The following is a 16,448-nucleotide window of genomic DNA, read 5'->3' on the forward strand; positions in this document are numbered from 1 at the left end:
AAGGTGTCTAAATAGATGTGGTCATAAATGTGTGTGACAATTCTGAACTGCCACAGTCAGGAGCATTTTTTTTCTCAATACTAATCAACACTAAGATGTAAATTTCCAGTGCACCAGGAAGGGAAAAAAACAACCAATCAGAGCCAGCAGCTGTGGATCAATTAACTGGCAATTCATTAACTGGAACTTGGAGTCTTTGATTAGCTAAATTCCGTTTCCATCCTGGGTTAGTAGCAGTCTATCCTCTATAATAATCTCCGTGTCCCTGCGTGTGCTGTCTTCTGTGTAACGTTGTCCGTGCTGATCTGCTGTGCGCAGCACGGACCCAGCCTCACAGAGACAGGAGGGCGGGACCGTGAAGCCGAGCGGGCAGTGTGTGAGCGGGCGGCCGGGTGTGCGGCGGATCAGCGGGCGGCCAGGTGTGCGGCGGGTCAGCGGGCGGCCAGGTGTGCGGCGGGTGACCCGACGTCCGGGTGCGCGCGCGGCGGCGGGTGTCGTGCGTGCACGCCCACAAACAGACCTAGAGCCCGTTTTTAAACGGGCTTAGGTCTACTAGTATCATACATAATATAAGTTGGCTAGGCCCACATCAGTCCCTCACTCCCACCTCCCATGCTGACAGGCCCACACAAGGAACCACAAGGTACTATATATGCGCTATACTTTGCAAACTTTGTATGCAGTTATGGAATATGCCATGCACGGAATCCAAGTTTGATGTTTAACATTGACAATAAATCTATATGCTTAAGACGGAAGATGCACGCTTTCTGTTTCTATATGCATAATGTTCAAGCCTCTTCCTTCTAAATTGTGGAGCGGAGCCACGTCTTGCATAAGCAATTGTCTATAAGCATATGAAAGTATAGCCTGTCAGCTATTATATTGACCACCTTGGGCACACAGTACTCGCACCAAAACTGGAAGCAACGCACTCCTTAAAGGAGAAGTGCCACGCCATCCTGTTTTCTTCTATATAACGCTATAATATAAGAAGGTCTGGTGGGTTTTTAGGGACATGGAATTTAACAAGGTGGGAAAAAATAAATAAAAAAAAAAACTTACTGACTGACAGTCTACAAGGCGAAACTTCATAGTGGTCCAGACAATTAATATAATGGATGCTGCAAGGACAACAGGAGTGTTTTGTTAATAATACTATTATATAAACTTAAATACTGTAACAAACCCTTTCCTCTGTTCTGCTCTACCTGCTTGCCAAGGTTAGAGGAGAGAGAGAGAGAGAAAACGAGGGAGAGAGAGAGAGCGAGAGAGAGAAAACACGAGAGAGAGAAAACACGAGAGAGAGAGAGAGAGAGAGAGAGAGAGAGAGAGAGAGAAAACACGAGAGAGAGAGAGAAAACACAAGAGAGAGAGAACGAGAGAGAGAGAGAGAGAGAGAGAGAGAGAACGAGAGAGAGAGAGAACGAGAGAGAGAGAGAGAGAGAGAGAGAGAGAGAGAGAGAGAGAGAGAGAGAGAGAGAGAACACGAGAGAGAGAGAGAAAACACAAGAGAGAGAGAACGAGAGAGAGAGAGAGAGAGAGAGAGAGAGAGAGAACGACGAGAGAGAGAGAGAGAGAGAGAGAGAGAGAGAGAGAGAGAGAAAACACGAGAGAGAGAGAGAGAGAGAAAACGAGGGAGAGAGAGAGAGAAAACGAGGGAGAGAGAGAGAGCGAGAGAGAGAAAACACAATAGAGAACGAGAGAGAGAAAGAGAAAGAGAGAGAGAGAGAGAGAGAGAGAGAGAGAGAGAGAGAGAGAGAGAGAGAGAGAGAGAGAGAAAACACGAGAGAGAGAGAGAGAGAGAGAGAGAGAGAGAGAGAGAGAGAGAGAGAGAGAGAGAGAGATACACCGTTCAGGGACCGCCCATTTCCAAAGACTCTCCGCCCACATTGCAGATTTCACCTCCACAGATGAGGAGAGGAAACTCTATATCATACTGGGGGAAGAGGAAGAAACTGTGCAAATAGCTGCCCGATATGTCACGGCCTGCCACCAACTGAGAGGAACATGATAACACATGGACTGTATAACCCCATACTCCCCTCCCCTATGGACTGTATGCCTATACCCCCCTCCCCTATGGACTATATACCCCATCCCCCCCATACCATCCCGTACATCCTCCTATGGACTGTATACCCATGTCCTTCCCTTATTCCCACAATCCCCCCCCCCCCCCCCCCACGTTAATGTTCTATTTTGCTTTGGCAATGCTAAATGTATTTGGTCCTGCCAATAAAGCTTTTTTGGATTTGGAGAGAGAGAGAGAGAGAGAGAGAGAGAGAGAGAGAGAGAGAGAGAGAGAGAGAGAGAGAGAGAGAGAGAGAGAGAGAGAGAGAGAGAGAGAGAGAGAGAGAGAGAGAGAGAGAGAGAGAAAGAAACAAGGAAGGAAGGAAGGAAGAGGAGAAGAGAATGGTGAGTAGTAAGAGAGCTAGAAATTGCAAGAGACAGCTGGGAGAGGGTCCGAGAGAGGCTGGAAAGAACGAAACAGACTAAGGCCTCGTTCACATCAGGGATGTTTCTGTGCGCTTTTCATAGCGCACTGCCCTGTGCGCTCAGCAAGGTATTGATTTTCCTATGTAATTAAATGTAGCTGGTTCACATCTATGCGCTGCGCTGAGCAACGTTACAAAAACGTAGGGTTACATGCATTTCTGTGCGTTGAGCTGTAAAGCGCACATCAATGCAAGTGAATGGGTGCGCTTTTTAACCTATTTTGGTTCCTGGACGCGGATTCGGTAGCCAAGGAATCAATGTATCGGGCTATGGAGCCCGATCACTGATTCCTCTCCCCCGCTGAAAAAGTGACAGCTTCTCTCGGAAGCTGCGCCGTTCCCTTCCCGATGTGTCACTCTAAGCGCGTGCTACGCTTAGAGTGACGTCATGTAAACAAACTCATGGCCGCCATCTTGTGGCCAAAAAGTAATACTACACCTGAAAAAAAAAAAAAAAAAGAATTAACACACATTTACATTATAAATCTATTGTTTACCTCCCACCCTCCCAAAAGTACCCAAATAAAATGTTTACTATAGAAAAAAATCCATTACAATAATAAAAAAAAAAAAAAAACACATGTAAATATTTACCTAAGGGTCTAAACTTTTTAAATATCAATGTAAAGATGAAATATTTCTATATTTTTTTTATTTTAAACTTGTAAATAGTGATAGATGCAAAATGGAAAAAATGCACCTTTATTTCCAAATAAAATATTGTCGCCATACATTGTGATAGGGACATAATTTTAACGGTGTAATAACCGGGACATATGGGCAAATACAATACGTGAGTTTTAATTATGGAGGCATGTATTATTTTAAAACTATAATGGCTGAAAACTGAGAAATAATGAATTTTTCCATTTTTTTCTTATTCTTCTTGTTTAAATGCATTTACAGTAAAGTGGCTCTTAGCAAAATGTACCCCCCAAAGAAAGCCTAATTGGTGGCGGAAAAAACAAGATATAGATCAGTGCATTGTGATAAGTAGTGATAATGAATGGGAGGTGAACATTTCTCACGTGAAAACGACGGAACCTGAATGGGTTAAGCGCACAGAAGTGCGTACAAGCGCATAGAAGCGCATGCGTTTTTTACTCCATTTGGAAAAAAAATACATTTAAATAGAAAAACAAAGCTTTATTACCAACTGCTACTGCTACATTAAGCAAAACGTGCCTAAAGAAGCGCACAAGCGCATGCGTTTTTTACCACGCACTCACACGTTTCTCAGCGCAGCAGATGTGAACGAGGCCTAATAGAAAAGAAAAGGAAGAGCATGAAAAGTGTTTAATAAGTGGAAAAGTTGATGATTTGTTGGGGATAAAAGGGGGTTGTTTATCATTTCAGTGGTCTATGCATTTTTGCAGAATCCTTATAAAAGTGACAAAACAAGGGAAAAAAAAAAGAAAAAACTAACCAAATGGACTTACCAACTACAGCCAGGATAAGCGTATTTGTGAAATGTCTGTAAAGAGACAGCTTGACTACGTTCCTTCGTAACCTCAGCAGCTTCATGGTCTGTGTCAGGCTTATGAAGATGTGCCAGTCGGTTAAGGAAGATCTTATAAAATCTCAAGGTCTCTTTATTTTAGTAAGCAGCTAATCAGGTTTTAATTAGAAAGATTATGTAACATACATACAATGGTAAAAATAAAGTAAAATTTCTTTTTTGGGTTGATGGAAGTTCTCCCACATTAGGAAAAAGTTTAGCACAGCAGTAGGAGAGAACAATAGTACCTCAACATATACGGTACCTCATTATAGGTGGATCTGTAACTTCTTAAAGTGTACCAGAGATGAAGCATTAGTAAAATTTGATACTTACCCAGGGCTTCCTCCCACCCCATAAACACGTGCGAGTTCCACACCGTCCTCCGTCCAGCCGCAATTATCCCCGGTAACTTGCTCAGTGACGTCAAGTTACCGCATACGCAGTATGTCCGCGCATGCACAGAAGACCCACACTGGATGCCACTGAACAAGTTACCGGGGCTGATCGCGGGAGGACAGCATGGGACTCGCACGTGTTTATGGGGCAGGAGGAAGTCCCGGGTAAGTATCAAATCTTACAAACACTTCATCTCTGGTTTACTTTAAGGTTAAACTATAACTGAAGCAAAAAAAAAAAAAAAATAACTGACATTGAATACATACCTCAATAGTGGAAAATCTGTAGACAGTCCAGAAAGTTCCCCCATCCTCCTTGACTTCACCCATCCAGTGCCGGGACCCTCTGAACATATTCAGCAAGAGCTTGAAGCTGCACAGCTTTTTTCTCCATGCAGGAGCGGCTCCGTGCTACTGAACAGGCCGTACTTGTGCCTGCACATTGTGGCCACACTCATAAACACACAGGAGCCCGGCTGCGAAGAAGAGGGTCCAGGCAAACAGCGGTGGTGTGGAGGACGATTGGAAAAGCCTCTGGATCATCCAGTGACCTTCTATAGAGAGGTATCTAACTTTTCCCCCACAGGTTTGCTTTAACATAGTTAAGAGTCAGGACTGGAGATAATTATGAGATACTAATAATTATGGCTTGCATACAAATTTTATGCAATTGTGGACAATCAAAATCAGCAATCATGAAAAGTAATTTTGTTGTGTTACACAATGACAATAAAGTACTTGAATATTGAATAAATGTATTTGAATGACCAAATTCCAAACAGCATACAAGTTGTATTAAGAATTGTTAACATCTCACAGACCATCTCTAATTAGGACCCACAGCTTTATGTATCATGTAATCTCAAACAAAGATTTGTACAAGGAACAGGAGAAAATACATTTGAGTAAGCATAGCACGAGGAACATTTATGCTCCTTCCTGTACTAAAAACACACACTTCCACTTATTCACTGTGAGAACTGTCCCTGATGGTCAGACAAACGGATACTGTCCTGTTTTGCCAAGCAGAGTATCAGGTCTATGGGTACCTTTGATGCATATTTCTGATTACACTGGCAGTAACCAGGACATCCTGATTCTAGCCTTAACTGTGGCAGTGGTCCCACATGGTGAAAAGTGGTTTCAATGGCAAGTCTAACAGATATTGGCCATTTCTACCAACCAGAGAATCAGGTTTCCCCAAGGAGGACGGTTCTGCTTTTTAAAAAATTGTAAATCGAATAAAAAACAAACCAAACCAGAAGTGAGAAGAACAAGGCATTCGCTTTATCTCTAATTTAAAAAAAAAAAAAAAATACCAATTGCATGTTAAGATAGCCACATACAATACAATCAAAACATTTATTTTATAGAGTTTATTTGATAAAATGATTGATTACACAGAAAAATCTAAAAATCTAATGAAATATTTGTTTGGATTGATGGATCTCAGTTAATTGTAAAGAAAAATTGGATGTCTTTGATAAAGCATGGTGCAAAGTTTTGAATGATCAAAATGTTAGAAATATTTGATCTAAAATTGTATCATTTTAAAAATTAAAAAGAAAAATTAGATAGTATGTGGCCACCTTAAAGGGGCATAACAGTGAAATATAAGATTTTGTGATTTCCCTAAAAGCAAGTTTCGATTAGAAAGAGCAATCCGTATGAGACAGTGCTTTGGTTTACAAAAGTCATCTGGATAATTTATAGCCCAAATACAGATCCTGCCATGCCAAGACAAGGGAAGCTTGGCTGTGTGATTAGGGCTAATGTCTTTCTTCTCTCTGTCAGCTCACAGCCCCATCCTCCTAGTGCAGTGATCTGCACAATGCATTGCAAGTCCCACAATGCATTGCGGGAGTCTGACAGCCACAGTCATGATTCATAAAGGCAAATGCATTGTGGGACTTGTAGTTCCTTAACAGCTGGAGAGCCAAGTTTGCAGATCCCTGTCCTAGTGCAAGTTCATTCAGGAGAAAGTACTGTGCTTTGGAATGTCTTAGGTAAATAAATAGGCTGCCTGTTTATTTACCTAACACCTTTCACAGCATTATGAGAATGGACTTACATTGCTCTGAGCTGACAAGAGGAGAGAGATGGCTATAATCACACAGCTTAAAGTGAACTAAGCAGCTCCTGGCTTCAAATAGCTGCAAGGGTTGCCATTGTTCAGAAGCTCAACCCCTGCTGTTTTACAACTAGCTTTGTCCATACTAGGTGTGAAATTCTTCAACTGTAACTGATGTTTTCTGTTTGAAGTACAATGGGGGTTTGTTTGTGGTCAGTTAAGTCTAATGAGGTGATTTCTTATCGGTGTTCAACAATCTCCTGCTCAGCGACCCGCAGGTCCTTTGCAGACTGACAAAGTGGCTATTTTAACCCTTAGATGGAAAAAAATGAAGTAAATTGAAAGTTTTTTTTAATAATAAACCACATTTTTAGAATGCATTTTTAATTTGCTATAGAGCTGCCCTGGGTGTTAAAAATGATGCTCGGTTCACTTTAACTGATGCAGAGTCCGTCATTTCCTTTGCCTAGCAACGGGACACAGGTTCTGTATCTGAGCTATAAATTATACAGATGAGCTTTGTAAACAAAAACACAGTCTAATATGTGGTGCTCCTAATAGAAACTTACAATTATTTTTGTTATTTTAACCATCTCAGTTTTCCTTTAACTTTCCCTAATGACTAACTGCTATAAGCAGACCTAACCTTAGGATAGGCGAGGTAGATTCTACAAAATATACTGGTCCTTCTACATCTGTGTCTGATGTGAGGCAACAGAAATAGCAAAAAAGGTAAAAAATTAAGACAATTTCTTAAAACTGCATGTTTGAAACAATTACATAATTGATCAAAGGCAAAGCATACTAATGCATAGCAACCAAACAGAATCTTTTAGCAATGTGGCTTCAATAAAGGGTTTCCACTTTAACTGGCATTGTGCACTCTCACAGATATTGCATACAGGTAAAGAGTAATGGTCATAAACAATTATGGCAGTCAGGGAAGGATATCCACCAGCATAAGGCAGTGTCAAGAAAAGCCAGAGGAATGAAAGCCAGGGAGGCAAGGTCAGACTGCGCCTAAACCAGGAATGGAGCAAAGAGATGACATGAAGGAGACACAATAGAATCGAAACCATTCACAGCACAGTTCTGGTCAGGATGCCTAGTGCACTGTGTCCTGCACCTTCCCTGCTGTATGGAGGAAAATGCTAAAACACCACAAATACCGAACAACCATGAACCTAATTCCAGTAATTTAAGACTCATATGATGCTGGTTATTCAAGGTGGATAGTTGAGTGTCTACAACTAGTTACAGTATCACATTATTTATGGATTTTTTTTCCTGGTGGCTCCTATGAATATTAACGTCAACTTTTTACCGAAAAAATATTTTTGTACAAAAACCATAAAGTATCAATATAGATTGGATATATATTTTATTTTCAAATGTCAGTTATCCGATTATGGTGAGAGACTGATATCCTTTGGTTACAATAATGCACACTAAAGTACCGTAAGCCTGACAAATGATTGTGATCATTCATACACCAAGTGCCAGACTGCCATGAGATAATTTCCTGATCAGGGGGACTTTCATCTCATGTCTGCAGATAGCTTCAGAGTAGAAGACATATTCAGAATGACATAACTGTAGACGCCCTTTCAATCAATTAGATATTGAGGTGGTAAAACCAGTAAGGCCCCGTTCACACTGCACGCGTTTCCAGTCGCGTTTTGGAAACGCGTGCAGGTGGCCGACACGCACAACATCAGACATTGCATAGAGTGCAATGTCTGATGTTCACACTGCATGCGTTCCGGACCTGTGCGGTCCGGGAACGCATGCTGCACGCATTTTTTGTAAAAACGCGTGGCTGTCCCATTCACTTTCAGTGAATGGGATCAGCCACGCAACGCACAGAGATGCACATGACGTGCGTTCCTGTGCGTTGTGTTCTGAACGGAACGCGCCTGCGTTCTGTGATGTGAACGGGGCCTAAATAAAAATACATACCGTAATTTTAAGTTTAACTAAACACCATTAGATAGTCCCACAATAAATGTTTTTAATACATAATTTAACATAAGATGGATGATCTGCTTATTCATGTCTCCTGGAGACAGCCACATATGAAGGAGCCCTATAGCTGGAACTGAAGACTATGACTTCCCAGAATCCACCATTGGAGCACTCTCCTTTTTGTATTTTTGGTGTGGTATTGTCTGCCTGCCCATGCACACATACAATTAATAAAAGTGATCCTTTGCTCAATGACACACTGAAATTCAGGAATAGCATTAGCTCAACAAGGAAGAAAGGATCAAAGACAATATTTGTTGGTTACAAGTATGGCAATTGCTCTTCATCAGTTCATGTAAGCAACATGAAATTAACATGAGGCCCAGTGGATTTCCTGAAATGATAACATGCCCACTGAATTGGGCATGTTATTTTCATTAACTTTAAGTTTTTTTTATTAACTTTCTCCATCCAGGAAAAGGAAGGCTCAGAACCACAGCTGAGATTTCACTGTCTGCTCCCACTGGGCAGAATTACCTTCACTTCCCGGAGAATAATGCCTTCCCTTGGATTAATTCGCGTTCAAAAATTCCAGAACAAGAATCTACTGTCAAAGCTGAGGAGATATCCTTTTGCTTCCATGCCTCTAGGACAGGAAATGGGGAGGCTCTTGCTAAGTGGGACGCAGACAGCAAAATAAAGCAATATTTATAACACTTCCTTACTCTATCAAAAACTATAACACAGAACTGCTTCCAAATGAATGACTATCTGTGAAGACATAAATCTGAATCTCTAGATCGCTTTTGATCATTTGAAGTTCTAAGTAATATTTGTGTATATTGACATATATATGATGACCACATGCACACTGAAGCTAAGAGCAAATAAAGAGAGGCACCCCAAATCGAGGCATGTCCATTGAAACTAAAGGGCCCATACACTGGTCGATTTCAGCCATCGATCGATCGATCGATTCTATGGAATCGATCAGAAATCTATTCTATCAAATTTTTCGATTGATTGATTTGCGGCCAATTTCAATCAATATGATCTATCTGACAGGATGGAAAATCTAGGTCGATCTGCTGCTGGCAGCAGATTGATGGCCCATAGAGTTGCCTTGGATCTAATGGTCTAATAATGCATTTAGATCGAGTTCCAATCGATTTCATTCTGAAATCTATTGAAAATCTGTTCCCAGTGTGTGGCACACATCAGATAGATTCCTGTCAGATTCGACTTGACAGGCATCTGACAGAAATCTATCCGATGGTCGAATCTGCTGCAAATCTATAAGTATTTGGCCACCTTAAGAATCAGCTTCTATTTAGGAAGTATAACTAAATAATGAAAAGCATGCAAAAAGAATACTAAAGTGATGGAATGAACTTGTGTGTATCATAGCCTAAGGGCCAGGTGAACGCCCATACTTTTAGCAAGCCATATCCCGGTATATATGGATGGAAAATGCAGGGGGGATGGAAGTTGACATTTCTTTATCATTAAAAATGCTAGTTTCCTTACGATTATGTTTCTTTAGCTTCAGCAATTTGTGAGTCACACGCACTGAATACGCATGCAGACAACAGAGTCAGGACACATGATCTGCATACTCATTTTGAGTCAGTGCTTCAAACAGTACTGAAGGTAAAGGACTACAACAGTCAGGCAAGCGCAGTTTCTAACAGGAAGTTAGCAATATCTGCCAAATGTTACTCACTTCAGTTCTCCTTGCCACGATGTGCAAAGACTGCATTATATACCAACTGTTCTCGTGTGTGCTAACAAAATAAATCTACTGTACTTTTTCTTTCTCCCTAATGCAAATACGCTGGAAGCTTAGCTAATGGCAGAGATTTATTAATGGAAGCTGAAATGACAGAGTGGAGATACTACAACACGCCCACAACAGTACACAGCAGCTAAAAGGATATCCAAAAAAGAATGCAGGCATCAATTAATGACAGACTCAGATTTGCTATCAATGCCATGGTACTGAAGTAATGCTAGAGCAGAGACAGAGAGCACATGGTATTAATGTCATGGCCTTGGAAACAAGCACGTTAGTGATAATGAATTGTGAAAAAGCATGCTGCACACATTACATACAAGCTTAACTCATGTCAAAACAGCAAACAAATGTAAAAGAGAGTACAGTACTGCCACCTTTATCAAGTAGACAAGTGAGAAATATAGGCATATGCTAACTTAGTTTAAGACACAACACTTCAAAAACTAAAATTTATCTTGCATGGACTTTCGCATCCAAGAGTGCACCAGTAAGACACAGGGCTGCGGAGTCGGAGCAATTTTTGGGTATACTGAAGCCAGAGTTGTCCAAAAATACACAGACTGACTCCTAATAAATGTAAACTTTAATTGAAAATATGAAGTATTTTGACAGATAAAAGTCCCGATAAATAACTGGCACATACAGTAATAGCAGTGCTTAGTAAACAAAAATGAAATAAAATAAAAAAAAACAGTTACTTTTTCTGCTGCAATAAAGCAGTCAGTTTTTTTTTTTTTTTTTTTTTTTTTAAATCAGATACACATATGTAACTGTGTACACAGGAATCGTTTTGTGTAATAAATAACATATTTGCGGTAAGAATAAAGCCTGATGAGTAGTTATGTCACTAGTAGGGTGTGTCAATGAAATGCAAATCATTCTGAGTGGGGATTGGGGGGGTCAGTTGGAGCAGTGAGCATCAGGACAGCTCACCATACATGCCTACTCTCCTCGTTTCTCATCTCTTTTTGGGCTCTGGTATCCTTTAAGGGCTCTGCCTCTGACACAGGAGTCCAGGGTTTGAATCTCGGATCTTCCTGATCAGTAAGCCAGCACCTATTCAGTGAGAACACCTTGGGCAAGACTCCCTAAAACTGCTATTTCCTGTAAAGCGCACCCTAGTGGCTGCAGCCCTGGCACTTTGAGTCCGCACCAGGAGAAAAGAGCAATATAAAATGTTCTCTCTCTTGTCATACAAAATTTGCATAATCCTGCATCAACTCAGATTTTTATCAGAATGACCTTCCCTATTCCCCATCACTAAATCCTGATAACTGACATTCAAATATCAATTTAATATGTATTTCAGCACATTACAAGAGTATGGCTCACAGTAATCACAGCAACCAATGAAACTATCTCCTGACCGTCTCACGGAGCTCTGCTGTCATATCTACAGCTGAGTGAGTGGGCTGCAGCGATGGAATAGTGCAACGCTGTAACTGATACCTATGCCCCGGCAGGTATAACCGGTCCCAAGCACGGTGTAGATTTTAAATACCGAGGTCCAGAAGTGCTAAAAAGTAATTCATAATTTATATGGTATAAGCTAGTGATGGAGCTCCTACACAGGCAGTTTCTGAACAGATCGGTCATACTGACAGCTGAGCGAGTGGGCTGCAGTGACAGGAGAGCAGCACAAACGGCGAGAGTGAAGGGTCCGTGCGGTGTGAAGTCGGTGAGCCCCGTTTTTTAACTAAAAAGTCTCTGACCTTAAGGGGCCAGAGACTACTGGTAAGGATGGGGTTAAGAAATCGGTGAGGAGCGCAGTCACTTCCAGCCAGGGCTGTGGAGTCTGAGTTGGAGTCGGAGCAATTTTGGGTACCCGGAGTCGGAGATTTCATAAGCTGAGGAGTCGGAGTCAGATGATTTTGTACAAAATCCACAGCCCTGGTAAGTATTAGACTAAGGAGTCGGAGTCTGAGCCATTTTGGGTGCCCGGAGTCGGTGGTTTCATAAACTGAGGAGTCGGAAGATTTTTGTACCGACTCCACAGCCCTGCTTCCAGCACCGCAGACTCATTGTAATGGGCTGCAATCTTCAGTGTGTTAAGTCGTTCTCCTTTACAGGATTTTGCGATCCATGAAACAGCATCCTCCAAGGAGCCCAAAATCAAATCCCTCAAGACAGCTACTTCTGGTCATGTGATCAAATGTTTAAGATAGGATAATTAGCTACTGAAGCACTCATTAAAGGTAACATTTGAGTACTCCGATTACTAAGCATTAGACTTATATAGCTATTAGATTGCAGTTTAAACCTGTGCTTAACTGCTCTGCGACCCCGATGGGGAGGTCACAGAGTGGCTCCCCCAGGACCGCCTAACACCGATTGGCGTCAAGAGCAGTGGGCGGGGATTAGCAGGGAATGAGCGCATGCATGAGCGCCCCTTCCCTGCACATCAACAGAGCGGTGATCCGTTAGCAGCCTGCCAGCCGGGATTGGAGCAGACAGGAAAAGAGACACACAAACAGTTGCACAGCACTGCGATCTAGTGCAGCACTGTACATGGGACAGACTTGTCACTTAGCTCAGCGTTTTTCAACTAGTGTGCCGCGGCATGTTGCGCCGTCCTCTTCCCCCCCCCTCCCGCACGTCCCCGCGGCTATTACCTTAGCAGCGGCCGCTCTCCCCTCTCCAGCGCATGTGTTTATTTAAGGCAAGCAGCATATCTCCCGGCTGCTCTGTGATGCGCAGGAATCAGGGCTCGGTTACCATAGTAACGGCGATACATATCGCCGCTACAGGAAGCCGCTGCCCTGCTTCCTGTCGCATCACAGAGCAGCCGGGAGATACGCTGCTTGCCTTGAATAAACACATGCGCTGAAGAGGGGAGAGCAGCAGCTGTTAAGGTAATAACAGCGGCGGGGACGGGCGGGGGGCACCACCTACCCATACTGGCTATACTGGGGCACTATTCTGGCTATACTGGGGCACTATACTGGGGGCACTATACTGGCTATACTGGGGGCACTATTCTGGCTATACTGGGGCACTATTCTGGCTATACTGGGGCACTATACTGGGGCACTATTCTGGCTATACTGGGGCACTATTCTGGCTACACTGGGGCACTATACTGAAGTTCATACGCGGCAACAAATTGCAGCTAAATCGATCCCTCCACAGTGCACATGGATGCGGACATGGACGATGGAACCTTGGATGTCTCTTTTAAAGCACCTTAAGGACACGTGAGTTTGCTTGTCAGCAAGGTACTGCAAACTGTACAATCAAATACTATGCCACAAGTGGCACTCGGTTTGCATCCCTTACTTTGAAAATGTTATTGAAAAGTTGTCATACTTACGCCTGTGACCCTCAGTACACCTTCCATACCAGAGAAGAGGAGGTATAGGGCTCCTGCCATAACAACCTTATGCAGTGTGGCACCAAGACGTGGTCTATAATTGACAAGTAAAAGAACAGTCCGTTCATAATTGTAGTTCTTAGAGCATACACTGAACATTTATGATAGCTTTCCAACATTTCCAGGAATTCATTCATTTTCCTGTATATAGCCCTTCTTACCACATTACAACACTGTCTTAATGTCCCTATTAAGGCCCTTTTCACACATACCGCGTTTTTGTGCATCACGGTACTCTCCTCCACCGCAGTGGCCATTAGTCTCAACAAGACTGCCCACAGTGTAAACGTGATGCTTCAAATGACACAGACTCTGCAGTGCATTGCCGAGCGATACAGCTCGTCGCATGATCGCATTAGAGTCAATGGCACCACAACAATTTATCACACAATGTTGCACCAGCATGTGCAAGTTGTCAAAAATCCAGTGATGTACTTCATGTCCAGCAGGGGGCACGTCAGTGAGTGGGGGCAGAGCTAGGGAAATTACCCTGTCGGTGCAGCAGGGTGCATTATATAAAAAATGTTGCAGTGCAACGTTCCTGCTGTGGGTTCTCATCCCACAGGAAAATCGCACTGCACATGTGTGAAATTAGCCTAAAAGTGCAATTTTTAGTGAATGATCCGTGTTTTCAATGAGATTATTAAGATCGTATTGCATGTTGGATTCTTTAGCGGTGTGGATCGTTTAAATACAATATTTTCTTTCAATCTGAATAATATAATCAGAAATACGATCATTCACTAAAAATGGTACCATTAATGGGCACCTTTATTCTCATTGTCCCATGGGTTAAAAATACATTATTGCAAGTTGCAAAAACATGTGTCTGAGCATTTCTGTCCAGTTCCCTGGTGTATTTCCTGCACTACAGGACATCACTGCAGTAAAGATCTATACAGGTAGTCCCCAGGTAACGAACGTGATAAGGTCTGTAGGTTCGTTCTTACACTGAATCCGTTCTTAAGTCAGAACACTGTGCCATCTCTGTGCCCTGTACCTCCTCCGTGCCCCCCACTGTGTCACTTCTGTTTCCCTGTGCATTCAGTGTCCCCCACTGTCACCTTAATGTATGAAAAACTCAGAACTATATAAAATAGTGTACCACAGAAAAGTCATTTTACAGAGTTTAAAAACTATTTTCTTTGAATTTTTTTAAAAATTATTCTCTCAAAAACCACAAGGTCTATTTCGTATCGGCGGGTGGTTCGTAAGTCACGGACTACCTGTAATGCAGTGCCCCATTGCACATTATAGAAGGGGTGATCTGTCTCAGATCGCCAGGGTGTTAGAACCTGCCTGAAAGTCCTGGAAAGAGATAGGAAAGCAGAGGCAGTGGGAATTCTGTGCATTTCAACGAAGAAATACAGAATTTATACATAGCCCTGCTTTTATGGAAGACTATCATGGTGCTGTGCCGTGACAGGTTTGCGCACAGCCTAATGGCTGAATTCCTAGAAAACCACTTTACAGCAATCAAAAATAAACATATATTAAAAGGTTTGTTATGTGTAGGCATTTTTTAATTTATGACTGAAATGTATGTACCTTACATCCTTGCATGCAAAAAGCTAATTTCTTTAGTTTGTGTACATTGCAACTTGTCAATCAGCGGCAAAAAGTTAAATAGTTTGGTTGGAAGAAAAAAAAAAATCTGTTTATCATGTCCAGCCTGAAAAATTAAAAAATAACGGTCCTGAACCCACACATATAGCAGTTTATCCAGTGGAAGGTGAGAAACCTTACAGGCTTGGGCCAAAGCCTTAAAAGGAAAAATTCCTTTCAGATTATACAGGTAAGTCAGTTCCTGGATCAACTCTGGAGTAACTAGTAATTATAGCTGTGGATGCCCTTCAATGCAAGGAAAGCATCCAAGCCCTCTTTAAATGCAGATATATAGTCTGCCATAACTACAGTACTTCATGAGGTAAGATGTTCCAGATTTTAACCACTCACTGTGAACGACCCCTTTCTAAACACATGCAAAATCTTTTTTTCTTCCATACGCAGATCATGCCCCCTTGTCCGTCATACATCCCTAGGGGAAAAAAAGCAAATCTGCCAAGCTATTGTTTTGCCCTCTGTTGTATTTATACATGTTAATCAGGTCACCTCTCAGTCTTTTTTTTTTTTTTTTTTTTGCAAGCTATAGTTTGTCCAACCTTTCTTGGCAAGTGAGACCTTCTAGCCCTCTGATTAATTTAGTTACCCGTCTTTGTATCCGTTCTAGAATGTCAATGTCCTTTCTATAGTGTGGTGCCCAAAACTGTATCCCATACTCCACATGTGGCCTCACAAGTTATTTATACATAGGGAGTAGTAGACTAGTATCTCAAGATTTTCTTTCCTGTTCTATGAATCCCAGAATTTTCTTTAGTATATGAGAAGTTTTCCCATTTTCTCTTCTGGAGAAGCTATAAGGTAATAAAATGGAAAAATGCAAATGTTTTAAGGCAAGAACAAAGCAGACACTCACTTGACTATACCATAACCTAGACTGACAATGATGACGAGAATTCGCGCCAAAGACCTTTTCATAGCTGATAACAGTTCTCCCAGGATTACGGCTCCTTGCACTAGCAGAAACGAGAAGATTAATGTTACTCTTTTACAACTTAATTCTGTGTTAGGGCAGCAAAGAATATTTCATTATCCAATGATACAAAAAAACAAAACAAAAAACATAACATGCACTTACAAATCTTGCACTCAAATCTCAGGATTCAGAAGTTTTTGAATATCTTTGTTGAAACAGAGAACTACCATATGTTTTGAAGTACAGGCCTATCTACAGAAAAGCTGACCACCACACTGTGCAATCAGAATGGCCACACGCCATACAACTTTTCTTTT

General features: G+C 41.9%; 1 protein-coding gene across 2 annotated transcripts in view; it reads right to left on the bottom strand.

The window, feature by feature from the left end:
• TMEM87A (transmembrane protein 87A) overlaps window positions 1-16,448 on the bottom strand; it is a 117,629-nt gene that overhangs the window by 22,480 nt on the left and 78,701 nt on the right. Inside the window, exons 10-14 of one of the 2 annotated variants that reach the window (XM_068253449.1) lie at window positions 16,072-16,171; window positions 13,536-13,629; window positions 7,415-7,485; window positions 3,938-4,044; window positions 1,066-1,124 (exon numbers count right to left, since the gene is read on the bottom strand). In XM_068253449.1, coding sequence (XP_068109550.1) covers window positions 1,066-1,124; window positions 3,938-4,044; window positions 7,415-7,485; window positions 13,536-13,629; window positions 16,072-16,171 — 431 coding nt within the window. Of the gene's footprint in view, window positions 1-1,065; window positions 1,125-3,937; window positions 4,045-7,414; window positions 7,486-10,365; window positions 10,440-13,535; window positions 13,630-16,071; window positions 16,172-16,448 lie in introns of both variants that reach the window. The other variant, XM_068253448.1, reaches the window with a different exon arrangement.

This window comes from Hyperolius riggenbachi, chromosome 9 (genome assembly GCF_040937935.1).
Source record: "Hyperolius riggenbachi isolate aHypRig1 chromosome 9, aHypRig1.pri, whole genome shotgun sequence".
Classification (NCBI taxonomy): domain Eukaryota; kingdom Metazoa; phylum Chordata; class Amphibia; order Anura; family Hyperoliidae; genus Hyperolius; species Hyperolius riggenbachi.